The following is a 26592-nucleotide window of genomic DNA, read 5'->3' on the forward strand; positions in this document are numbered from 1 at the left end:
ATGTTTTACAAAGTAGTAGGTAATTTCAATAGCTATCATTTGAGCCTAATTTGAGGAAAATCCGTGAAAAATTGGGCGAGATATGAACACATAAGTGCGGCAAAGTGGGTGAAAATAGGGGAAAATGGAAAATAGGCTATAAAAGGAAAACTTGAGGGTCTAGGGAAAAAAGTGAGGTACCGTTGAAAAGCTGATTACTCAAGGAATCAGAAAATCCACACTTCAAATAGGGCAGAAAAGTGTTGCACAGTGTTATTGGTACCGAGAAATAATCGATGGAGCAAATGTGCAATGTATGGAAATGCTGTATGAATCTTCTGTGTAACTTTCCGAATGCGTGAATGCAAAAGATACCTAAAAATTGTATGGAAAATATGAAATGACTTCTCTGTATGACTCTATGTGTGAACGAATATGATATACAGCTGAGAATTGTATGTGAACAGATGCGAAAATTATATCCTGGCAGAAAGACGTTTTCGTTGCCCATTTCAAATTTATTTCTCGCCTTAAAGGTCTTTTTAATATGAACATTGTGTGCGTGGCGTTCGTCACCAGAAGTGCAGATAAAGAGAGAATAAAAATTCTAAATAGCTGAACTTGTCACTTTGATTCCAGTCTTCTCCATTGGAGTGTGGCTTGGCGTTGATGGAGTGAAATCCCACAAATAATCGAGGCCATACTAATAACTTTAAGAACCGTTATATTTGGTTATTTTTCAGATTTAACACTATTTTCATGATAGCTCTCTTTCAGATCTCGGAGGAAGCTTGCGCGGTGATAACATCACCTTTGCGGGTGATTTCATCATTTCCAGAATGAATTTCCACAACTCTTCTGTAAATTCAGACTAACGAGAAAAGAAAGTGTGGAGTGAAAAGGATTAAAAAGATAGACAACGATGAGGAGAAAAAATTGGTTCGAATTTTGACAATAAGAATCTGGAAATGCATTCGAGCAAAATCCGAACTCTATCCATTCGTTTGAAGTCCCATCCAAAGATCATACTATACGCTAAGTCCGTTAAATGCCTTCACTGTCGCCGAAATGGGGTTTCTTGGTGGTATGAAGTGGAAAAGGATCTTTTTTCCAGTGGCGTATTTAATACTTGATTACATGGGTGGTTTCGTAATTAGGTCATAATGGTCCCTTTGAGAAAAAACACTTGGATCTAGATAAAATGCAATGGTGCACCGATTAAGCTTGTTGCAGATGTTAGTTGTGTGCCTCAATGCACAACAATTCTTTTTAGGGCCGTCTAATGAATCTCAGTATTTCAGTTACACACTTACTATAAAAATTCTGTTCTGCTCTCCCCTATATTATGGTATATAAAACAAGAGATTCATTAATTTTAATAAAAAAAAACTCCAATATCGCAACACAATGCATTTTATTAAATTATTTCCTCTATCGCGAGGTGGTTCTCGTATCCTAAAGTAACTGATTTTAATGAAACGCTCGTTCAAATGATACCATGTTTCTTCTGCGCATCTTGCTGCATTTTCTGTCTCAGCGTTGTCACATCGTCGTCTATCCGCACGATTAGGCGAATTTTCTGACTTCGGTCACCTTCTGTGTTCATCCATAACCATATCATGTAACCAGGAATACACAGCATGGAAGACAGAGCAGTGAACCAGCCAAAAACATGTGACCACCATGGGTACTCATAGTCAAGATATTTTATAGGTGTCCATTGCACAAGGTTGAAAATAAATACACCCTGCAATAAAAATGTGTTGACTATTACTTCTACTACGAAATTACACTGAAATCTACATCTATTATGTTATGAAAATCAATTTAACTTAATTTATTGCGTTTGTAGGACAAATTATTATCTCGACTAACGGATTAACAAGTACTGATGATTGTGACATAATGTATCAAGAAAATGAGGACATTATATTGTCTTGTATTAGTGGTGGTACTTTGGAGTATCAGTTTTCCCTTCCACTCGCGCTGCAACGTGTTCCATAAGATAATTCTCTCAACAAAGAAGAGCTTCACTTCATAGACGAAGAAGAGGATTATGAGCATCAAGACTAACAAGGGTTTAGTGCCAGTGGGTGTGAAGTATTAGAGACGTCGCTGCATATGCAAGATAAGAAAGACCTCTCTACAGTTAATCTGAGAGATGTGATCTGACCAAGACAGAGAGATATTAAAAATTACAAGTTCAAAATGAAGAATGACTTCAACCAAGAATACTATAGTTGGGACAGGGCGTATGTTAGGCGTGTGAATGATTAGAGCATATGACCTTTTGGAGTTTAAAGCTAGGCCAGTATCAGCAGTTCACTGACTAATCTAACCAATAGTATCATTCAATGCCTCAAAAACAAATACGGGGGCATATTAGTTCTTCGAAATATTACATCTGCAGATCATCTCTATATAACCGATAGCTACAGTATCTAAGACACTGAGGCAGCTAATTCAAAAAGGAAAAAATGGCCCCATAATCTATCATAAAAAAGTGATCGATGTGCAGACAATTAAATAAAGATCAGAAATGTCGTACAAATAAAAGGCAATTGAATTCGTTTCAGTTAATTCGAAAAATATTACCTTCCAGTCGAAATATAATTTTGGCAGAAATCTAACATATAAATTTATAACATACTGATTAGTAACAGAGTAATTTATACTTTTTTATTGGAAACATAATAAAATATAAAATACTTACAATGCAAATGCAGGGAGTGGTAATAGCCCAACAGAACTTCCACCAAGCTAGAGGGTAATACCCAATCATATCCTTTATACCGTCATAGAATCGATTGACGCCAAATGCCCATGAAACGGAGATACACTCAAAGAAAATGAGGAATAACAAACAAAATCCAGAAACAGCGTAAGAGTCAAGTATTTGGAAAACGTACATTCCACCCTGAAAAAAATTTACTGTAAAATGAAATTTAAAAAAAAACTCCACAGTACCTGAGAGATACAAGATAATCCCACGAGGTAGCTAAGTGCGCATACGATTGCTATAAATATCTCTTTTCTTTTGCGTAATAGCTGTGGCCACTCGTCGATTACTGCTGTGATAAAACCCTCCATTGTGCAAAATTGTGAGTCTAAACCGATAAGTAATAGCATGAAAAAGAAAAGGCAAGACCATAATGGCGCTCCGGGAAGTTGTAGTACAGCAGAGGGATAGGCGAGGAAAGCTAGACCCGGCCCAGAGGCAGCTACCTCAGCTACTGGTCGCTGTTGTTCGTGAGCCATAAAGCCTACAACCGAAAAAATCACGAATCCTGCAAACATTGATGTACTCGAGTTTACCGAGCACACGATTAGGGCGTCCCTGTAAATGCAATAAAGTTAAGTACAATAACTTTAACTTACAACAAGTTAAATTAAAATTTTCGCGATGGAAAAGTGCAAAAGGACAAGACACAAACACTATTTCGATATGCCGTGCCCAAAGTTTAAATTTTCGAGGCCTTTCAAACATGACTTTTTCACTTAATTCTTATTAAAAAAAATTCTTATTAATCCAATTATCACTCCAACTATCTGAATATATGTAGTAAACGTAATTTACTAGAATAATCATGCTTTTAAACACCAATAATGATATTGCCTTGTTTTATTTGATAAACAACTTTAAAAAGCAAATCAAATGTTTAATAGAAAATTTGTTCATTAGGACAAAGTGATTTCAATATAGTGTAACTAAAGATATTGACAAATTTAGTTAACATATTTTCCATAATTTCTTTTCATGTAGTTTTCTCCGAAAATGATTTAATTCGCTTTATTACTGATGAAATTTTAATATTTTGAGTATCCTATTATTGATGAAACAGTCAATTTATGAAAAGTTTTATCTATCTATTGTACTAACAGTACAGTTTTTGAACTTTTGTCTGGTTATTTTAAAAACTTATTTCAATAAAGTAACAATTGCTTTAAATTTGTAGATAATTTGATATCACTTACTTGTATACGTTGTTCGTAAATTTGTTATATGATCCAAGCGCCACAAGTGTGCCAAGGCCAAGACCATATGAGAAGAATATTTGGGTGACGGCATCGATCCATACTTCGGATTCACTGAGACGTGAAAAGTTTGGAATGATGTAAAACTTTATACCTTCTGTAGCACCAGGAAGTGTAATGCCTCGGATGAGTAGCACAGACAGCAAGATGTAGGGGAAAAGAGCAGTAAAGTACACGACCTAGTAGGTAATTATACAAAATTTTATGAAATTAAAATCAAACGAACTTACCGGTTAATATCTCAATTGTTTATTAATCAATTTTAAACATTGTACCACAACAAAAATATGTTTCTATGCTTATGTTATAAATAAATATTTAAATTAATATTAGTGCATTTGTCAACGATAATTATAATCCTACCTTTCCTGTCCACCGTACTCCCTTCCAGATGCAAAAGTAGCAGAGAATCCAAACGAGCAACAGTGTTCCAGCTAATTCCCATCGTATGTGACCGATTTCCTCGATACCCGAACTAATCTGTAGCGCCCTTCTCTCCCAAAACTCCTTCACAGGGTCTGTGAGTGCTTGAGCCGTAACATTTCCTGAGGGTAGTGCACAGATACGTGCTGTGGTGCCATTCAAGGTATTGACGCGCTCCCAACAAAGAAGATCTTTGCGTTCGTATGGATTTACACAATTTGGAGTATTCCAATAGTTGTTGCATGTGCGCCAGGGCACATCAGCTCTCAGAGACATGAAGAAATAGAAAATTGCCCAGGCGAGAATTACAATATAGTATACGTTCATCCAGCATGACATGACAGCAGCAGCATAACCAATTCCTTTAAAGATTGGCGCAATTTTGAAAACACCTAGACCACCTATCGTGAGCATTTGACCGAGTGCAAGCTCCATAAAGAACATTGGAATTCCAGCGAGGATGAGCGTCAGCAGATATGGTACGAGAAAAGCCCCGCCACCATTTTTATAGCACAAATATGGAAAACGCCACACGTTACCCAGACCGATGGCTAAGCCTACCACGGATAGAATGAAATCCAGTTTGGATGCCCATGTTCCTCGATCTGGAATTTTTGACTCTTTGGCTACCACAGGCGTCTCATGACGAAAAACTGGCATTTCCATGGACTCTCCAGATGATGTAATGAAGTGTTCATCAAATTCTCTCTTGTCTGCTTCACGTTCTACAGCTTCCATGATTGTCCCTAAAAAGTAGTAAAAGAGCCATTTTTATTAGGAATTGTATTGAGAAAGAAAGTATTCCTTAAAACTCGCAATTTTTTTTCCAGGTTTTTATTTTTAACAAATCAGGACTGTCCGCCCTAAATGTGACCGCTGTATTGTAGATGCATACGTCTGTTCTTACATATGAGTGAAAGAGTAAACCAGTGATCAAATTCCATTTATTGTGTCTCGTTATTCGCTCTAAATAGCAAAGTAATCGCCTTATTCAACTTATGCACGGAAAAATTAAAATACCCGAGTTTTCCTAATAAGAAAAACGACAACCGCGTATTTTCCAAAGAAGTCTAATATACTCGGTGATATTAACATATATATGACCATACATGTTTTTATTAAGTTCATATTTATCATGTTTGTTTTAAATTTCTTCTGATTTTTCTGTATTTATTTGCAATATGTACATCTTCACGATACTTCCGTTGATTCCCTGAAAAATCGCAATATTCAAGTCTGCAATTTACTCAACGCTAACCGGTGCTTTCTCTCTGTGGCCAACATCAAATTGGACATTTGAAAACTAAAAATGTGTTGGAATATTCATATAAAAATAATAGCATTACTACTTATTCTATATATGGTTTCGACAAAAGACCCTATTTTGAACAATTTGAATTGGATTACCAGATATCTTAAAAATTTAACCGATATAGTTTAAGTCATGAACAATTTTTTTGATTTTACAGGTGTAAAACAATATGAATATTAACATTAGCGCTTTAAGCGGTAGTCAAATGAACTTCTGTTCTTATAAGAGGTTGTAGAATCTTGCATAACTTTTCAAGCAAGACCAAGCTTATAAGGATCATACAAAGAAGATCATAGTTACACAGAATTCAATGGAGATGTTAAAATCTAAACAGCAACAAACTAAAAATGATATGAAAGAGAAATCATAACCGATTCGCCGATATACAAAAGTTCAATTAATATATTGTGTTAGCGTCCTTGATGACGCCACAGATCGAAGGTGAAGTGATTCTATTTAAGTGCATCGAGACACGCCTTTTGGTAAAGACATAATTGAAATCTGTCGATAAGTCGCGGAGATTTGGGGAGGGAAAATCGTTAACTTTGACCCAAAATCATCAAAATTATCTCAAGAAATCAAGTAAGGACTAGCATGAACAAGTACCAATTCGTTAACTCCTCTTTGTATTGAGACTATTGATAACAAACATTAGAAATATAATTTCGGAATTTCATATTCAGCTAGCCGAAGCCCGGCTCTATTTGTAATCGCGCAAAGAGTAAATTTCGCAAAATCGATTAAAATGACATCAGGGAGGCTGATTATGACGAAATCAGCCTAAAAAATAGGGGTCATTTTTTGCTTTCTTTAGGTTTCCGTCCGTTGGTCGGTCCGTCCCTCGTAAATGGATTTGTAGTACCTGAACGGTAAGAGATATAGACATGCGGTTTTCACCAAAGGTCAAAAATCCTACTGCCGCTAGAATTTGGTGATATTAAATTTAACCTCTCACCCATTCATCCGCCATTTTGAATACAACCAAAAAACGTTTTTCTCATTTGTTCAGCCCCTATAGCATGGATCTGCCTCAAATTCTAGTATATTATAGCGAGCGTCAAGCCCTTTCCAACGAATCACTCGTTAAGTCCCTAGGTCCTTCCAGACTCTAGAATTTAAGGTCAAAATTTTGTATACTTGAATTGGTATAACTCCGGTTCTAATTATCAGATCTGAATAATTTTAAGTTCATTAGAAAGATCTCGTAAAATGCAATCACTTAATATAACTACCAATAGGAGTGCTAAAGTTAAAAACCGATTTTAGATTAATTCTAGCTTGAAAAATCAAAAACTAGACTGTACATTTTTTTTAAATTTCAGCATGTTGTTGCTAAGGTCGAAACTTTTCCAACGAATCCCCATATATATGGAGATATACCTCCATATATAGAGATTTAAATGATAGGAAGGGAGACATGGGGCTTGAAAGTTCACTCTTTACCGGCATATATCTCTGTATAAATTTAAGTACAAAATTTTGGCTAATGTCATAATATTTTGAATGAAATTTGTAGATACTTTGATTGCCTTTGATTGAGACGTCTCTAAAATGGCGTTATACCTTTTTATCATTGCCATAGAACCCGAAATATAGCGTGTTATATTGTACATTATGCGCTCACCGGTGCATGTCCCCTCTTTTTATGCTACTTATGCTCACGAATCTTATGAATTTCTACTTTCTGGCGATCGAAATCCACCGATTAGTACGTACTTTTTAGTGAAGCATCGCACATCGTGAACCAATCCAATATACAATAATTTTAATCAAGTATATAACAAACTAAGGAACTTTATTTGTGCTAGTGAAAGTATATTTAAACAAATAATAAATAAATTAAACCCAATATCACTTTAGCTTAGCTTCAAATCGTGTCTATGACATTTCAAGTTGGTGGCGTCGCCCATCTCACCCATAAGCAAGCCTTGGCGTTCGCTTATCACATGTTTTTAATTATAAAACATTCTGCTCAATTCTATGTATAATGATGTGCAATGCTGAATGAAATTATATGAAATATTTCTGATAGTTTCGGCTGACCATAAAATTATTTCTAGTGGTCCAAGTTTGTAGCACGTTATCGTTGATGCATCTGTTCAAGAGGAAAAATATGCGCAACATCATTAGATCGGCAGTGTGATTTTCATGTACGTGCTGAAATGTAACAATATGTTATTCTAAGTTTGATGATGGGTGAGGTGACTTTATACCAGTGAAGTATGATTCGAATGATGTGCTAATGCCTTTAACAATTGTTTAAATTTCAAATGAAATCTTAATATTACGCATGTTGATATCGGGGGACAAGCATAGTTATCGGATAGAAAGGATTTAAATCCAAAATGAATTGCACAAAAAGCGAATAAAGTGAGAGTCGGTTCACTAAAATTGAATGAATTGCCTTTTAACAACGTACCTCAAAGAAGTTTTTTTTTTCAATTCAAAATGGAGATAATATGATCTAAAGTCATATCGAAAGAGGCGCGGCAGTATATAGCTTAAAAAAGTTTTACATTAAGTGCTAAAATATTTGCAATATGTCGTTAACCGCCTCGAACTTCTTTGAGTGAAATAACCAAAAGTTAATAAATTGAATTTCTAATAAACAGGACCACATCCTGATATACTTTCAAGGTGAGGTAACATACTTAATTTTAAATAAAATCTAAATCATTTCACATGTAATAATCGACTTATTAGTGATATTGTGCTCTATGAAAACCAAATATCTGGAGCTTAGTGGTAAAAAAAAGATACAGTCAAACATAATCATCAAATATCACTCCAAAGCTGCAATTTGCACTTAGAAAGCTTCTCATTTTATTGAGAATACTCAATGCCATTGAAAGATTCTGATAAAGAAAAATATCTGAATGTGTACTACAAGCAGAAAATTATTGAATGATATTTAAGTAATTTCAAAAACTGAATTAATCAAATGCTATTAAAATTTCATTTAGTTCATATTCGATTTTCCGAGTAATAACACCAAACGTATGTATGATATTTTATAAAATATGCTTTATTCCAGCATTATAAATCTTTTTTTTGCACACTATTCATAGAGTCTAAATTTGTAAGAAGTGTTAGAAATTATGTGTGCAAATTTTGGAAGTGACATAAATTGTGCACAGGCCATAGCTATATTATCTCCCCTTGACAGCACTTAATTGATAATTATATCGCAAACAGCAGCAGCGAGCAGCAGGAAAAGAAGGAAGAGGCAAAAAATGTAAAAATGCTTATTCAGAAAGCTAATGCGAGAAAAACTACAGTATTGTGAAATGCAATACAAATGTATCTTTGTAGCAAAATTAAGCTTTCGATTTATGAGTAAATTAGCTAATTTTTCTAGGCAGAAAAACCTACTCTAGTGCGCTAATTTGTGTTCGTCATGGTCTTTCTACTTAAACAATTTTCACTCCAAAATTAATTGAAAATACGACTTTGAAACCCTGCGATCAGACCATGTGCTCAGCGTCAGCCCCAGTAAACGTAGTGGAATGTCCCCCTTACATATTGTTCTTACAGCTTGAGAAATTCGTGTAATGGTTCGCAAACACTACATAAAAAATCATATACTTTTTCACTGAAAGTTGGAATAAAGTTCAGTCGATGCATAGAAAACTTCGTAGAAACATCTTTTTTCGATTGATGTTCGTTAAAGAATGGGAATCTCTGGATACCATTACAATGTCCATAGTACCTATTTTGGTTAAAATTTGTCTACTCCTTTGTGCTTTTTTCAATTGCTGTGCAAAAGGGGTTGTGTTGTGGTATTAGAAAAACTCGAATTTTGTTTTATATATCAGCGGATAGGTCAGCTGGCAGCTCAGAATAGCCCTATTACATTGTATGGATACCTAGGTTGACTAACCCAGTCCCCCCATGGCATATCCGGTTAGAGACGGAAGCGGAAGTCCGGCCAAAATGTCTCGGTGGGGGTACCTAGGTCAGCAGACGTTGAAAGTTCTCGCCTTACATCCCGGATGAACATCATTCGCATAATGGATCCGGTTCTAATGATTAATCACAAGCGGTTTACCTTCAATCCGCGTCGGTGCTACTGCTATTGGTGCTTGCTTGTCTTAGCGAAAGTAAATAATGAGTTCTTGGTATTTTCACTATCCGGATTTACTTGGTTCTTCGCTTAGAAACACACCACGCGGGGAAGCTTCTAAACTGCTAACAATCCTATTCACATCACACACTTCACTATCTGCTCATGATAGCCACGCGCAAGTTGATTTACAAATGATCCCCTCTTGAATACCGATTATCAAACAATGTAGCTGCAAAAATATTCAATCTATTGTCTGTAAACCATTCGGAAGAACTTTATGCAGCGCAATCGATTTTTTCATGGTAAATATTGTTAAGTATTATATATTATTTTATTGCCAATGCAAACTGGAACAAACTCAAGCTCCATAAAATAACAAGGGATCTGACTGACAACCAGATATACTGCATTCAAAATTATGAATTTAAGCCGTTATAACTCCGATCTATATTCTTTTTTCTCACTCTAGAGAGTGAGGTTATCCTTTCGTCGAGAACTTACGTAATGTGGCAAATATTTCAATTCTTATCTTACCTGGGATGGAATTATATCAAACTTACATGGTTTTAAAGAAAATATAAAGTTGTTAATGGTGAAAATACAGCGTTGGTCACCCGAAAATTGATACAGGTCATTTCTTTCTTCACCACGCATATCGTGTATTTCCTTCTTGCTCACGCAATATAGTCGGCGGAATTTGTGTCTGCAGATCTGCAGTCTATGTTGCGCGAGCAAGAAGCAAATACAGGATACGCGTGGTAAAGAAAAAGATGACCTCTATCAATTTTCGGATGACAAATGCTGTGTTTTCACCATAAATAACTCTTTAAGTTTTCCTGTACGATGAATTTTATTGTAATGAATTCTGGCGCGAAATTGAACTCATCTGCATAACAATTAGTAGTTTTTAGACGAACAACGCATTTTAAGTATTGCTCCGTGAAATATACAGTGCAATATATGCAGTCTTTTAAAATGAAATCTAGAATAATTAATAATGAATGGCACGAATTTCCTATCAGTCTTGATTGCGAAACTCAATGGCATGAAGACGAGCTACAAAACTGACTTGAAGAACTTTGGTTAAAAACGGGTAAGCCAATGATTAGATAGTCGTGGAACTGTCCCATCTGGTGGCAGCACTGTCAGCTACGTGCGCGTAAACATCGAGCGTATTAGAGAAATTCTTCGCGTACTCGCCGCCTAGATGTTTGCGCTCCAACGTGTTAACGCTGAGGAGCTGATCCGCTCTATATATTTTGTGATGGCGAAGTCAAGGATTGGGTATGCCTTTGTCATGCGTGAAGACTCTTGCGAATCTCACATGGCACCGCTCAGAGTCACTCAGAAATCGCTAACTGAAGTCATATCGGTTGCTCGTACCAGAGACTACTCACTGTCCCTGAATGATGGAAAATCCTTCCAGGCAGATGTTTATACGTGTCCAAGTTTCTGAACTTATCCCTGAAGTGCGTGGAGATTCGTAACCTACCCTTCGTCGGCATCGAGTATGACAGGAGTGAGGCTGAAAGACTTGAATGAACTCATTAAGAGGTCCATCAACTTCTTGACACCGACGATCGACAGCAATGCGCTACGAGAAGGCGTGTCGCTGTGACAAGCCATCCTGAATGCTTGGCTGCTCGCACCCTCCGGAGAAGCTGGTACTAATCTGCAAGTCCCGCTATGACTTGCGACTGCTTAGACATGACTTCTGTGTTTCCCTTCCAAACTTCTGTCACGCCTCTGTAATACCATGCGCCACAGTCACAGGTCTCCCAGAGTCAAACAACTTCACGGCTAGCTGTCCGCTCCTCTCCCCAGCAAGCAGTAGCTGTCAGGCCACCAACACTCAGCCACATCACCACTAAGTCACACAAAGAATATACAACTGATGATAAGCCTTTTCCAAGGACTTTTTCGTCTTTTTGCCGCTGTTGATACAACATGGAGGTTGTTTATCAAAGCTAAGGCAGCGATGGCCGCTGAATAAAGGCTGTGACTATACAAAATGCTAAGTGGTCAATAAATCTAATCTAATTATATATATTTATAAATCTCTAACCACTTTCTTTTGAATCAAATTGCTACAAATAGCCCAAGAATAAAAACACGCACATCTCTATCGTAGATAATAAATTATGATGTATTAATTATTTACTTTTCGGTTTTATAATGAAAAATCAGCTTTCCTTATTATTCGCCACTTCTATTATTTCTCGCACCATAATTATTACACTCTTTGAGATGTAATGAGTTTAGAGGAGAAAAAGCATGAACGTACATTTCAGTTGTGGACTGTTGTAGAAGAATGTTGCATACTACGCTCAAATTCCTCTAAACTGAGAGCTTGTCCTACTCCTAATGATGGTAGCTTGCCTGCAGACGCTTGTGCTAGTAACTCAGGAGAAAACCATCTGGCCAGCTGATTACTAGTTGGTGACATATTTCCATCGCGTTTAAAGTTTACCACTGTCCGTTGATCGGTAGCAGCTAAGAAAATAATTAAATTAATTGTTTATAGAAAAGTCTAGCCTGGAAGTAGAATTTGTACAAGTTGTTTGAGTTATAAATGTCGTTTTTGTTACCTTGAACAAATTCAACTTCGGAATACGATTGCAAGTGAAAAAAAAATTTAAGTTATTTTTTATGCTCTACGCACAATAAAAAATTTCGAGCTGCATGGCATATTATGTATACAATATGCATAATACTCACTTGGCAGCCGAGGTCGTGTCATTTGTTGATTATAAAGTGTAGTTTCAAACTGATGACGAGGACGATGGTGGCGTTGCTGCTGTTGTTGCGTAAAGTGCTGCTGAGCAAAATTATTGAATGTGCCTGTAGGTGGTGGTAGAGCGCGGGGTCGCTGTTGTGTTTGATACTGCTGGATTTGTTGCATTTCAATGCTCGAAGCGTACAGCATCTGTTGTCCACCCTTAACAATAGCGCGCCCTTTAGGTGGTACTCCTACAATAGATGACACCATTGTACGATCTGGACAGATAGACACGTCATGTCGTTGATGTTGGGGCATATGGTTGATTAACATGGTCGTATCCTTAGACTGTGACGTTTCAATATCCTTGTCTGCTGTCATCTTACGCAAAACTGATGTAGGTGTGAAAGCAAGAGGCGTGGGTATAGGATCTGCTTGATTTTGAGGCTTGAGACGCCTCGCTGGAGACACATGGCCATCCTGTGACGTATGAAGAGCTATCTCTTGACGCTTCCTATAGTTCTCCAATTGCTCTTCTAATTTTTTTCGGATCAATGCATTCTGCATAATAGATTGCGTGTGAAATTGTAATTCGCGTGGCGAAGGAATTCGCTGAGGAATCGCTACAATAGAAAAAAGCGAAATAGACTCGAAAGTAAAAGTAAATATACCCGGAAATTTGTTAATCAGTGTGATGTACATAATTTTATTTAGCCAACTTTTTGATATCGTAAGCTCTCTCATTGGGTACAGTTTGAAAACTAAAATAATGATTAAATTTTCTGATATCTTATAACTTATGTTTTCTCCCCTCCCCACTCCCCTCTCGGTTAACCTAATGCAGATATTTCGTGGTTTTCATTAGTTTTCCCTGGGCGCTTGTGGCACTACAAATGCAGTCAATCATAAAAATAGTGTAGTAAAATCCAAACTCTGTTGGCGGCAACACAAAGTCTTCGGATTTTAAGCCGCTAACAAATCCCTCGAGATCCTTTATTTATTTATTCATTTTGCCGTGCTTCTTGTATCTAAACAGTTAAGTCTTTGTAATTAAATTTATGTAAAGTATTGTGGGACAAATCAGTCAATGATGCAGGACTTTTCTGCCGTTTTGTCCCGCTGAGGCTGTGGTGAATGACGGCGGCAGCCGCCACTCGAAGACTTAACTGTAGTCAATTTGTAAAGGCTCGAGTGTAAAAGAAATATTATTAAATATTATTATTAATATTTTGATATTGTCTTGTTATCTATCTGGGATTTTCATTAAAGCTAATGCTTGTAATCACGCAAATATCAAATGTTGCATAATCTACTAAAACGACATCAGGGAGGCTGATTATGACGAAATCTGACGAAAAAATGGGGGTAATTTTTTTTTGTTTCTGTCCGTCGGTCGGTCGGTCGGTGGTCCCTCGTAAATGGAATTGGAAACGGTAAGAGATATAGACATGCGGTTTTCACCAAAGGTCAAAAATCCTACTGCCGCTAGAACTTGGTGATGTCTAATTTAAACTCCCACCCATTCATCCGCCATTTTGAATACAATCAAAAAACGTTTTACTCATTTTTTCAGCCCCTATGGCATGGATCTGCCTCAAATTCTAGCACTTTGTTGGCTGTTACTTTAGTCTTATGTTCTAGCCTCAAGATCTTTCCAACGAATCAACACCTAAGGACCTAGGTCCTTTCAGACCCAAGATACTAGGGCCCAAATTTTTAAAACTAAAAATGCCTATAACTCCGGTTCTAACCATCTGATTTGAATTATTGAAAGATCGTTAGATAGATCTCGTAAAATGTCATCTCTCACCCAAACATCATAACTTGGTAGGACAACCGCTAGATGCGCTAAAGTAAAAAAAAAACCAATTTTCAAAACTTCGAAATCGAATAATTCGAAAACTAGATTATCAATTTTCTTTAAATCCTAGTATGTTGTAGCTGAAGTCGAGACCTTTCCAACAAACCCCTATTTGTGAAGATTGAAATCATAGGAGGGGAGGTATCGGGGATCAAAGTTCACGTCTTTACAAAATTTGGTCCAAAGTCAAAATATTTTGAATGAAATTTTTAGGTACCTAGATTTTCCAGATTAAGACGTTTCTAAAATGTGCTCATTCTTTTTTGTCAATGCCATAGAACCCGAGATATAACGGTTTTACTTTTGTCTAAGCGATAAGTACGATGCCGTTTCGCTTTCATATTGTACATTATGCGCCCTCTACTTATGTTGCTTATGCTCACGAATTTACTGAATTTCCTACTTTGTGGCGATTGAAATTCACCTATTATTTTTTAATCTCTAGCAATTGCTTCTTTGTATCCAATCTTCATTCATCACATCCAATATCATTTTAGTTTAGCTATAAATCAAGTCTGCCACATTTCGAGTTGGTGTTGTCGCCTAGCTTACCCATAAGCGAACCTACGCGTTCATTTTCTATTATTCTGATTCTTAAGTGTTAGGAATAACAAGCAAAGGGGATTCGATAATAGAATAAGGACAAACCAGTATACCGTTAGGAGGCGGCCGTGGTGCAGTCGGTAGAGAGCCAGACTGAGGACATCACGGTCGTGTGTTCGATCCCCATCACTTGCAAATGATTGAACACAGCAGATGCGAAAAATATTAAGGCTTTCAATGGCAAATATAAAAATTCCAGCCCAAATAAGGTTGCTGTTAAATGTTCCAACTGAAGTAGAAACTTCTGTGGAAGTGTATTTCGCATCTGTCCTTACTTATAGATGGGCACAATACCAGACTGGTGTCGCTTGTAAATAGTGATATCGTCTGCAAATACGCCCAAGGCCAAGCTCTGCTAGTCTGTGAATTTGACTGGCTCACTTTGAAAGCCTTGCCCTCTGAGTGGGGAAAAAAAAATCAGAGGATAACCGGGGGAGAGGGACGACATAAATAAAAATAAGATATCAATTAAAGTCACAGGTCAAAGCTGTACCGTCTTGAAAGCTAACTGGATGACTGGTTAGCTTTGGGTCTTGGCCCTTAAGTGGGAAATTTTCCTGGGGATGCATAAAGGGCCCGTCAGATGGCCTGGATGCCGTGGAGCAAGATTTCTTGTACCACCTCCATTTCTAATCTAATCTAACCAGTATACCGTTAAATTTACAGGGTATCGGGAAGGAGAGAAAGTGGGTGAGTTATTATATACAATACCTGGAATATGAAGAGCTATTGGACTCGGTCCAACACCGGTGTTAACGACAGCATTTGCTAAAAGTTAAAAAAAAAAGCAATTATTCAATTACTTAGGAAAATCTCAACAAGGGTCAAAACGTTGGCGGAAGAGATTAGATAGAAACAACCTTTTGACCGAAAAACTGCTTTTCATTCATACTCAATTGTTCTCGTCTCGTCACAATTCATACTATTGTTTAAATTTTTCATACGAAAATTTTTACACATTTAGTGTTTAAATAGACGGCTACCGTGGTGTAGTCGGTAGAGTGTCGGACTGAGAGTACCACAGTTGTGTATTTGATTCCCATCAATGTTCGATGCAAATGATCGAACACAGCAGATGCGAAAAAATATTAAGCCTTTCAATGGCAAAATGTAAATTCCAGCCACAAACTTCTATGGAATTGTATTTCGCATCTGTTCTCATTTATAGATGGAAACAATACAACTTGACTTTAATAGCAATGGCTCTGAGTGGGAAAAATTGGGGGATATTGAGAGAGGGACAACATAAAACAAGGAAAATATGCAAAGCTAAATCTGTACTCTCTGAAAGAAACCAAAATCTGGATGATATTGGTTAGATTTGTGTCTTAGCCCATAAGTGAGAAATTGAGAAGAAAGTGGGAATGTATAATGGGTCCGTTCAGTGACTTGGGTGCTGCTGTCAGAATACGCCACACCTACCACCTAATGTGAAAATAATTGTTCAACATTCAAAAGAATTTAAGACAACTACATATTTTGAAACTGGGGTTTGACTATGTCTCGAAACACAAATTTATAAAAGTAATAAAATTTCCATATTTTGTTTCATTGACGAGGTTTAGTTCCAAATTCGTCGATAATAGTAGAATCTATTCGGGTATAAAAAAATCATAACCCATAGGAACTTACCATTTGGCAGTGGTGATACAGAGAGCTTCTGAACACTAGTTGATGTCGTTTGCGTAGACGGTGGAAACACAATATGAGGCTCCGGTGGTGCAATCTGTGGTGAATGTGGTGGTGGCAACATGATTGACGCAGTTGAACGTGGAGGTTGCAGAAGTTTAGCTGCGACTTCAGCTCTAGAGGACTTATCGAACTGCCACAGAACAGCTACTATGATTTCCTGCTCCCGTCCTGGCATTGCCATTCGAAGATGACGCAAAAGACTATGAATTGACAATTCACCTCGTACAAGACCTGCACAAAATTATAATATTATCTCACTTAGGTGGCATTAACGTTGAGCAACATTGAGGGACAAAGCCTTCACCTTTAGAGGAGATATTTGAAACAGGTTTGTTTTCACGGTGGCAGATTGTCAGTTTGTCGGCCAACCGTGAGTGATTCTACAGTTCAGAACATGTTTTTATGAGCATAGTTTGCGCCCAGATTCTTTTTGGTACCAAGACAAATTCAATGATAAACTATACGATTTTAGCTGAATTTCGGCTGTTAGAAATTCTCCATATTGAAAGTTTTGACTCTACTATGGATAGATATCTAGTATTAACAATTTTTTGTTTTTGATCTAGACCCTGGAGACCTATACTAGAATTATAATTATCGCCCATACTGAATTTTAGCAATCCCAGATACTGACTAATGATTTACCTCTTAAGAACTCCCTGGCCTCGGGTGTATTAAGCAACTCCTGCCTGTTTGTTTGCGTTGATCCATGGAAGATTACTTTCTGCACAAGATCCAAGTAATTGTTTGTAGTAGCTCTCCGTGCTGCTGCAAATCTCCCTTTACCCTTGTCATCAATACCGCCAACTAGTTGTTCATTTGGCATATTAGCCACAAATTTTTTAAATACATCCAATTCTATCTTTTCCTTTGTTGGGATCAAAGTGTGTCTGTTTTTTGACTCAACACCACACTCACGCATTGAAGCTTCAATTTCATTCACATTTAGTATTTTATGGGCGGTTGGTAATTGCTTGGGTGGTGCGCGAGGTTGTGATGAAGTACCTATTCGCGCTGTGTGAAGAAAATCCATTACACTCTTTGATACCTCACTATCATTGGCTGGCGAAATAGGTGCAAAAAATTCATTGCTATTTCCGTCCAAAAGATCCGGACTCATACTCTCATTCATTATATTCTCTAGCTCATCAATGATCGATGACCGTCTACTGTTCGCAATTTCTCCCATAGAACAATCAGGAGTACGTCGCTGGAACCATTGACTAAACCGTGATCCACCATCTGGGCACTGATCAGTGAGAAAGTCTGCATCAAGCTGGAGGTACTCGTCGAAATTAAACTCATGGGTTTCATCAATCGAACCTTTGGAATAAAATATGTTATCATAGTAGAAAAAATTCACCTCATAAAAACTAACGTGCTGTCTCCTTTTCAGCGGCATTATTATTACTGTCGGACGGCGGAGTCTCCGCTTTTGGGCTTGCAGGTATCGTTTGTAAGTCAGATTCTGTGATAATAGAAGATGGAAGAATTTCTTCGAACCCACGAAGCTCAATTGTGTCAAACTGTGATGTAGGTCCGCTGCTAAACCATTCAGGTTCAACATCATATTCACGAAAATTTCGCCTCACGCTTCCGCCGCGAGATCTCGTCTGTTCATGAGCGCTGTAATACAAAACAATAGATTTCTAAGTTTAGTTACAAATTATATGTAGTATGTATAAGACGAATTTTCCTTAAGTTACTAGCTTATTGTTATTTTGAAAGAGACATTGTCGGAATTTGCTCCACGTTATCGATTGTCGATGACAATCGATAACGATAAATTCAAGTGGGTTGGCGGTTGCGACTGAGGCACAGAATGCCATATTGGCAAAAGAGGAACTCCTGGTGGAGGAGAATTTAGTCAGAACTGACCCACTCTTATAGTTTACTATTCATTCATATTTCTTACAACGTTACTACCCTGAGTATTGTGTATTTATACAGTTTTAATCACGATACGATTTCAACTATGGCTGTTTCTTTTTTTGTTTTTATTTTCCAGTTGTTATAGCTTTAAACCTCTCAGTACGGAGGATAAAAGTGTGTGCTTAAGTCTCATGAATCATACAAAGTTAATTAAAGTCTATTTTCATTATTCCTCTGGCAAAGCACCGACCAACTTCTATGATTATGCTTTCCTCGACATGGACAATAATCAGGTTCTGACTGGTTGGGACAATGTCAAGGTAAGAGATCGAGCGTTAGGGATTTCTTCGTCTAAAACATTGGCCTTTGCATCGTTGAAATTGAGTGTTACCCGATAAGAAAATCTAATGAGCTTGTGTTTGCTTCCTAATCTTTGTAATGTCCATTTGCAGACGGACATTAAAAACAAATTTACAAGGAAGTAACTTGGGGAGTACTCTTCAAAATCTACTTTTCTGAGGGCATAACGAGGCTTTAGGATAATTAATGAGACAATTAAAGACAATTTGTAATGGTATTCTTTATCAAAGACTACTTTGTGATTATTATTACCTTAAGCGTGCTGAATAAGTGCCTTTTCGTTCCAACCATTCATCCCTGCTTACATTTACATCGCGCTCAGATCGTAGGAATGATGCACCATTTCGAAAAGAAAGCCCTTCCGACTCTGTAGTGTCTGGTTTATAGTCCCATGACACATCTCTTGTCACGATTCGACCACTGCCAATACGCCGATCACGTGTACCATCACGGTCACGTCCGAAAGGCGGTACGAGTGATGTCGTAGGTTGTGTAGTAGGCGGCGGAGGTGGCATATGACAGCCCATATTAAAAGAACGCCGTTGTGGAGAAAGTACAATTTCCTGAAATTTCCGAACTCGTTCACGGCGCTTGTCCAATCGTGATAGCTTATCATCATCTTGCCGCACAGATTCAGCGGGTCTTCTCCAAGGAATACGAATACCACCACCTGAGGGGGGTAATTCGTCGAAACAGTCGGGACGACGGTTTGAAAGTGGCAAATCACCGAGATTTAAGAGCTGTTCCAATGTGTATCTAATATGATGATTATCATTAGGGGTTGCTCCCTTACTCTCATCTTCAGGAAGATCATCCACATTTGGCGATGCGCATTTAGACATATCTGGCCATTCACTTTAATGTAGTGTGCACATTTACAAACTAGGCGAAATGAAAACCATCACAGCGCATAATAAACCTATAAAACAAAACATATTCTTCAGCCATAGAAGCGAAACTTGGACTTCACTTACCTTTTCAAAACAGTAATGGTTCTCCTTATCTGGTATACAGTGCCTTAATGTTTTTTAAGTTTTTTAGCACTCCTTTGTCACCCTACCAAACAGCTCATTAAACTACAAAGACGCCATTAGGAGTGCACTGCCGCCCATTTGACGTACTGAACATGTCACTAGAGCTCAGAAACTACGAAAACCCAATAGCGAATCATCATGGACACTTCGTCAGATAAAAAAAAGAAAATGATCCCACATGACTTTAAAGTAGGTTCCAGTATAAAAAAATTATTTTTACTGTGAATTTTGTATAATTAAGAAACTATGGGCGGAATTCTGGCACTATAAGATTAAAAATAAGACCAAGATTCATTCCAAACATTAAGACATTCCGATGCCAAAATTCCAGGATGTAAACGCTACTTTCCCGAAATCTATAAATCCGAGACTAGAACGTGGAAAATTTTGGATTTTTTTTTTGTTTTAGAAAATTTGGCCAATACAGAAGGTCTAAAAAGGACCCACCCTAAACCTCCAAATGCAAAGGCTAACAATTTTTCTCACTAAATCAATTTAGTTACCTCTTCTTACGATCTTACTATCCTCTCGGTCAGGCTAATAGTGGGAGAGATCCCACTAGTATTGATAAAAGTCAACTATTCTTTAAAGGGAGAAGGTGAGGAAATGAATTCAATTCATTGTTTTCCTGATGTTTTCTGTTATTGTTCTTAGTTTACCTCACCAAATGGCCTCGGGTACAATAGGCTTCTATAATCACAGTGCTCAAAATAATATAAATGGCGTTTTCGTTCCATTGTAATAATAATAATAGTGATACAGTACTTTGAGGTATTTTATTCAGCTTTTCTTTTATCATGAAAAAATGCACGTAACAGAAAAATACAGTAAAAAGTTTGTCTGATGAGAATTTTTGTTTTTAATAAAGCCATAACATTAGACTAAAAAATGATAATTCACAACATAGACTTTTTAGTTTAGCTCTATTTGTGAAAATAATTTGTATTGTTTCAAGATATTTAAGTCCATATTTTAATAGGCCAATTCGTTTTTTGTTTTCAACAATTATATTATTGTAATTATTTGTATTAATTAAATTATAACTTAGTGTACGTAGAGCCTAATTTAATTCCTGTTTGAAAAATTCTATCAGAGGTGAATGTCAATTGTCGAGGTTCGCGCATGCGGAGTAGCGAATGCCACTGTGTAATGTACAACGTTATGGCGAAGAGTGATGGTGTGCAATTCAATATCTTACACATCGTACAAAGTGTCCCAGGGGGGAAACGGGACGAGAGAGCTAGACGTATGGCTATACCACAGCCTGTAAAACCAGGAAAGTTTCTTGTACATAGCAATTTAAAACTGATTGAAGGACGACCCCAGCGGCAGCTCTACCTTACGGGTATTCCTATTATCACTACAGTGACTCCACCCCCGGATAATAAACATGGTATTGTGGTCAGGAGCGTGCAAGTGCGTAATACAGAAGCCACCTATTTCATCCCTGTGTCTGTACCACTGATTCGGCCCCAGGTGCGTCCCCGGCCAGATGAGGCGCTACAGGAACAGTTGATGGAATTTGATAAAGTGTGTAAAGAAGTAAAGGAGCGAAGTACACCTCGCAAAAAGGCAGCACCGCGCACTGACGAAGACAGCAAACATGCAAAAATCTACGCAATACTGGCGGAATATCACAAAAAATTGGCTAATTCACCAGATCTTAATAACAAGCCAGCACCACGGCGTCGTTCAACGCCACCGTCATCGATTTTGGCCAAGCGTAAAAAATTGGTGGCATCTAAGAAATCTCCCAAGGAACAACCTACCCCCGCTCTCGTGAACTATATTATGCATCCTTTACGCATCGCTCTGGGTACCCAACGTCTTGTGACTATGCCACCACCCAAATTCATGAGCACCATTCAGAATCAAGTAAGCTTATATTTAACTCAGCTATATTTATCCTTTAAGTAACTTTGATTCTTACATCAAATTTTAAGACTTACTGTAGAAATTGATAGAAATACATCACTTGTAAGCACGGGGTGATTTCATATTTCAACCGTGCTCATGAATAGCCATCTAATGAGATACCACAGGTGCAATTTTTCCTCTGAATAAAAGGAACTTCAAAATCTATGATTTTTTTTTCCTTTTCGCAATAATCATGTTATCGAATTATACAAAAAATATTTTGTTCCAATTTGGTAACTAGAACAAAGCAATAAATTCCAGTCAAAAACGAAAGGGATGTAATTAAATTTAAGGTGAAGAAATATAATAATAATTTATTGATAGCAAAAATTAGGGCCTAATCCTTTTACAATTTGACAAAAACAAATGAGAAAGGAAATGGAATACAACTAGGAATCGACAGAAATGAAAAAGTACAACAGTAGTGCAAGAGAAAGGAGAGAAGGTAAAAAAGAGCTAAGTTTCACAATTACTAAATTACACTGAAAAAAGTTAACGTAATGAGATCAGCAGCCTGAAAGGATCTCTTGATGTCCCCCACAGACTCGCGGGCCTTACGCGGGAGGGCGTTATAAAGAAATATATCTAACAAAGAGAGTTAGGAAAAAGGTCTCATGCTCGGCTCTAGGGACGAGAAGTCTCCGAAGCCTGGTCGATCAACCCCTTGTCAAGAAGGAAGACAGATACCATTACCGCAGAGGCAATCCAAGAAAATCATGCTTCGCATCTGCAGAAAGGACGACATACTGCAGGACACCAACACATCCCTGTAGAGAGCAATGTGATCGCGAGGACACAGTTTGCAGACGTACCTGACACAATTGTTGAATGCAATAGTTATCCGGCGGATTTTGTCACTATTCGCCAGAAAGAAGTGCTCTCCGCTCCATAAGAAAAGAATGGCATAATCAGCGCTCGTGCGAGAAGCAGCCGAGTATCACAAGGTCTGATGTTCCGATAGCGTCTGAGAACATATAGAGAATAATTGGCGTGATCAGACCATTGTCTGATCATTAACAAGGCCCATTACTATGATAAATAATTCGGTGTGGTTGATTTCTGCCTCAACACACTCGAGCAAGGTTATTACTATTATTTGTTTAAGATTCAGAGCTTAGGTTTAATTGTAAATAATATAATAAGAAAAAGTATGCCTCAATATGCCCTAATAGTTTAATTAATTTTCACGTGTAACGATGTTGCGCGATATTTTGTCATATGTTGGATAATTTCTAGACAGAATTTAAAAATTAGTTTTAATGTTTCATGCCACTTGTACTTACCATTATACTTTATTCATAGCCATCCTCGCGCAAGGTGTTGCTGTTGGATAAGCCAGGATATATGTTAAAGCAACTACACATGGCACCCGAGTCAACATCTGAGCCCATTCCTGACTTGCCTGACTGTGAAGATTTAGGCGTGGGCACGCCTAATACGAGCGAACTCTTTCCTGAGGCTGACTATCTAATGGAGGAGTGCTTAGCACCCTTCGGTGCAGAGGAAATTATTGAAATTCCATCTGGTGATTCTATTAGTCCCCACAATAAAGAGGTTGAACACTGAGAAACTAAAGTAAATTTTTCACTAAGTACTTTATTTCGACCTTTACTAATACGAAAGTTTGTAAGATACCGGGTATTCGCTCTGCGATAACTATTTCTTACGGAGTTAGCACACATGAACTTTAGCTGGCCATTCCATCGGATAGATAGTGCTACGATTTTGTTCAAATGGGTTGTCAGATTCTGATTGTCGAAATTGGTGCCATATTTTTTTTCTTTTTTCCCTAATGTTTTAAACATTCATCACTTAACATTTTCTTCACTCATGAATGATTATTAACAAGATATTGTATAACTATCAGAGTAAAACGCAAAAATGGTCTGGGAGGAAAATTAATTTACGCTGCTGTCAAAATTACTACTAGAAAACTGTAAAATTTGGGGTATCCGATGGAATTTTTTCCAATTTATCGTAAATTTGGTGACTCTATTTGTGAGATTTTGAAGCAAACAATGCTATTTTCGTGGGCAGAAACGTACTTTAACCACTAATTAAACCGTTGCCTTTGGATTTAAACTACTTTCAGTCGAAAAAAATGACTTAAAATGTTTCTCAAAAAATATTGGCCAGAAAACCGTCGATGTGTGCTAACACTGATACATTGCTTGATGTAAGATGATAAAATTTTCAAGGAATATTCGTCTGTTTCCGATTTTCAGTTTTACAATATTTTTGTAATGTGTCTAAGTAGGCTCTGAAAAGAACTCAAAAAAGTCGAAACATTGCAGAATATGAAAAAAATAACAGCTATATAATGCATACAGAAATAAAACAGAAACCAAAAATCTGCTTTTTTACAGCCTATAAATATTTTTTATGTTTACTCACATGAATTTAATCATTCCATATTTCTGGTCTCTTAAAAATTTTTCACCTGTGACTTTAAACAAAATGTTTTTTTTTAAAGTTAGAAGAAAAAATTAATTTCTTTTTTTATTATGAAAATTAATCATATATTACTATAAGGTTGCTAATAAAAAAAACCAAGTTATTTGATCATTTGGAAGTACTACGTTGCTGGTGGAGATTGGTAAAGGATCACGAAAGGAACATACCGAAAACGTGGTGCAGAAGACTTAGTTCTTTATGGTGAAAACACAGAATTTGGCTCATACCATCTCGGGTTTGTTCCGTCAGATTCCTTTTTCTATTTCCAGATCTGAAACCAACTTTCGGTGCGCAATTATGACAGCAATCATATTGTCCGACTTGTTGAACTCAAGTTCAGTGTGGATTGTCCAGGGTTTCTAAGCAAGTCGCGTGGGTTGCCCAAAGGAAACCTCCAGAGTTATACTGGGTATAGTGTGTAATGCGAGTAGGAAGGAAAATACATGACACGCGTGGTGAAGAAAGAGACAAACCCGATCAATGGTTCACCGCAAAATACTATGTTTCCACCTTTAAGAATACTATTAGGCTACAAAAGTAAGTAAATAATATATTAAACTTTGCTGATATAGAGATAAAGACCGAATATAGGGAAGATCAAAGCGGCTGTAGCTCAGTAGTTAACGTGTTTGACTCTCGATGCTACAGTCGTGTGTTCGAATTCCACCAATTGCAAATGTTCGAACACGGCATTCGTTGTTGGACGGGGTTCGTTGTTGTTGAATGTTCCAGCTGAAATATACGCTTCCATGGAAATGTCTTGCGCTCTATTCCCGTATATATATATATATATATATATATATATAAAAGGTGGACGTTAGAACCACTTATGGTTGGTTGACAATCTGCAACCGTAAAACAAAAACTTGTCTTGATCTCTCCTTTAATGGAGAAGGCTGTGTCCCTCAATTGGATATTTAAGCCATATAGATAAGTAAGTACAGGGAAGATAAAACACCAAGTTAATTTCAATATAAAAAATTCCATTATATCCCCAACGAAGTCGCGCATCTCATTCAGGCGAAAATTTTGCAGATATATTGTTCCTGGTAATAGTATCAGTTCTAACGTTATAAGCATTCATTCAGCAAATAACAATTTTTATTCAGTCCTGAATGACAATGGTGATCATACTATTTACCCAAAATCTTTACGAATTGCGAGCAGGTGATACTGCTGTCTTCTTCTCTTCTAAAAATTCTAAGAAGGTAATGGATGCTTGTCGATTATCGTTATCGATTGTCGATGACAATCGATAACGCGCCAAATTCAAGTGGGCTGGCGGTTGCGACTGAAGCACAGAATGCCATATTGGCAAAAGAGGATTTCCTGGAGGAGGAGAATTTAGTCAGAACTGGCCCACTCTTACACGAGCTTGCTACCACTGGGCCAAATTCTTACCTGGTGAAATGCATTGGATTTCCTTTATGATCTTTTATTCAGCCAGACTGGGCAGTATTCGCGAGAAAATCGCAGAATGCGTGCGCGGCAAAATGCACTTTCAGGCCGCAATTTTTTAAATGTGTATGGTGAGGCGGATTAAAAAGGGAGAAAAGGCCAATATGTCGACTCGGGGGTCTCGGAGAGAGAAGTGGTATATGGCTAAAATGTGCGTTATGAAATCCTCTACAATTTCAAGCATATCGCGAATTTTTATCACTCGCGGGGTATTTTATGTGATTTTTTAAACACCCGAAAAAATTCATTTTTTGTGCCTGTCTAGGAGTTATAGTCATTTAGAGCCTCTGGAGTATTTTTGGCGATCTTGGCATGTCCCAGGGAATTGTAGCCAGTGAAACCACCTTTTTTTAATCTGTGCTACCTTTTACGGTCGGATGAGGAATTGGGGAGATTCTGGACTTTCTTTGCGGAAATTTCAAAACGACAAAAAAATAATTCCTTCGCATCTTGTACCAATCACAAACTTTCCTTGGGAAGTATACAGGATTATACTATAGGCCCAATGGGTGTTCCAATGACCAAGAATAATCAAAAAGCAGGAACCAATGTTGGACTGTGTTATTTTCCAAACAAAATCCATTCCTTGGCCTCTGAACCTAGGCGGCCGTGGTGCATTGGGTAGAGTGCCGGACTGAGAACATCACGGTCGCGTGTTCGATTCCCATCACTTGCAAATGATCGAACACAGCAGATGCGAAAAATATTAAGCCTTTCAATGACAAATGTTGCAGCTTGGGAAATACCTTTAAATAAGACGAGGATATTAGAGATCCCAGCCGCTTCGCCGATTCAGAGGAGTCCGTG

At 37.5% G+C, this 26592-nt stretch overlaps 3 protein-coding genes across 7 annotated transcripts; 1 reads left to right on the forward strand and 2 right to left on the reverse strand.

Annotated features, from left to right (window-relative positions):
- Window positions 1-203: 203 nt before the first annotated feature.
- LOC132257013 (sodium- and chloride-dependent GABA transporter 1) lies at window positions 204-10002 on the reverse strand. 2 transcript variants are annotated; one of them, XM_059753680.1, is made up of 6 exons: window positions 9798-10002; window positions 4378-5183; window positions 3955-4193; window positions 2947-3316; window positions 2693-2896; window positions 204-1726 (listed from the first exon to the last, which is right to left on the reverse strand). In XM_059753680.1, the coding sequence occupies exons 2-6, from the start codon at window positions 5173-5175 to the stop codon at window positions 1466-1468; spliced, it is 1872 nt and encodes a 623-aa protein (XP_059609663.1). In that variant the 5' UTR covers window positions 5176-5183; window positions 9798-10002; the 3' UTR covers window positions 204-1465. The 2 variants fall into 2 exon arrangements, with proteins under 2 accessions (XP_059609663.1, XP_059609664.1); XM_059753681.1 differs by lacking the exon at window positions 9798-10002 and having other exon boundaries at window positions 4378-5547.
- A 2001-nt stretch (window positions 10003-12003) lies between these two features.
- On the reverse strand, window positions 12004-20079 carry LOC132257020 (eukaryotic translation initiation factor 4E transporter). 2 transcript variants are annotated; one of them, XM_059753692.1, is made up of 9 exons: window positions 19897-20079; window positions 19175-19841; window positions 18069-18316; window positions 17336-18013; window positions 16631-16921; window positions 15710-15766; window positions 12534-13157; window positions 12404-12418; window positions 12004-12308 (listed from the first exon to the last, which is right to left on the reverse strand). In XM_059753692.1, the coding sequence occupies exons 2-9, from the start codon at window positions 19762-19764 to the stop codon at window positions 12103-12105; spliced, it is 2709 nt and encodes a 902-aa protein (XP_059609675.1). In that variant the 5' UTR covers window positions 19765-19841; window positions 19897-20079; the 3' UTR covers window positions 12004-12102. The 2 variants fall into 2 exon arrangements, with proteins under 2 accessions (XP_059609675.1, XP_059609676.1); XM_059753693.1 differs by lacking the exon at window positions 12404-12418 and having other exon boundaries at window positions 19897-20078.
- Window positions 20080-21031: 952 nt separating this feature from the next.
- Window positions 21032-24269, forward strand: LOC132257045 (uncharacterized). 3 transcript variants are annotated; one of them, XM_059753737.1, is made up of 3 exons: window positions 21032-21372; window positions 21433-21831; window positions 23176-24269. In XM_059753737.1, exons 1-3 carry the CDS (start codon window positions 21079-21081, stop codon window positions 23437-23439), a joined length of 957 nt encoding a protein of 318 aa, XP_059609720.1. In that variant the 5' UTR covers window positions 21032-21078; the 3' UTR covers window positions 23440-24269. The 3 variants fall into 3 exon arrangements, with proteins under 3 accessions (XP_059609720.1, XP_059609719.1, XP_059609721.1); XM_059753738.1 differs by having other exon boundaries at window positions 21039-21349; XM_059753736.1 differs by having other exon boundaries at window positions 21034-21831; window positions 23176-24268.
- The last annotated feature ends 2323 nt before the right edge of the window (window positions 24270-26592 follow it).

This window comes from Phlebotomus argentipes, unplaced genomic scaffold (assembly GCF_947086385.1).
Source record: "Phlebotomus argentipes unplaced genomic scaffold, Phlebotomus argentipes genome assembly contig_75, whole genome shotgun sequence".
NCBI lineage: Eukaryota > Metazoa > Arthropoda > Insecta > Diptera > Psychodidae > Phlebotomus > Phlebotomus argentipes.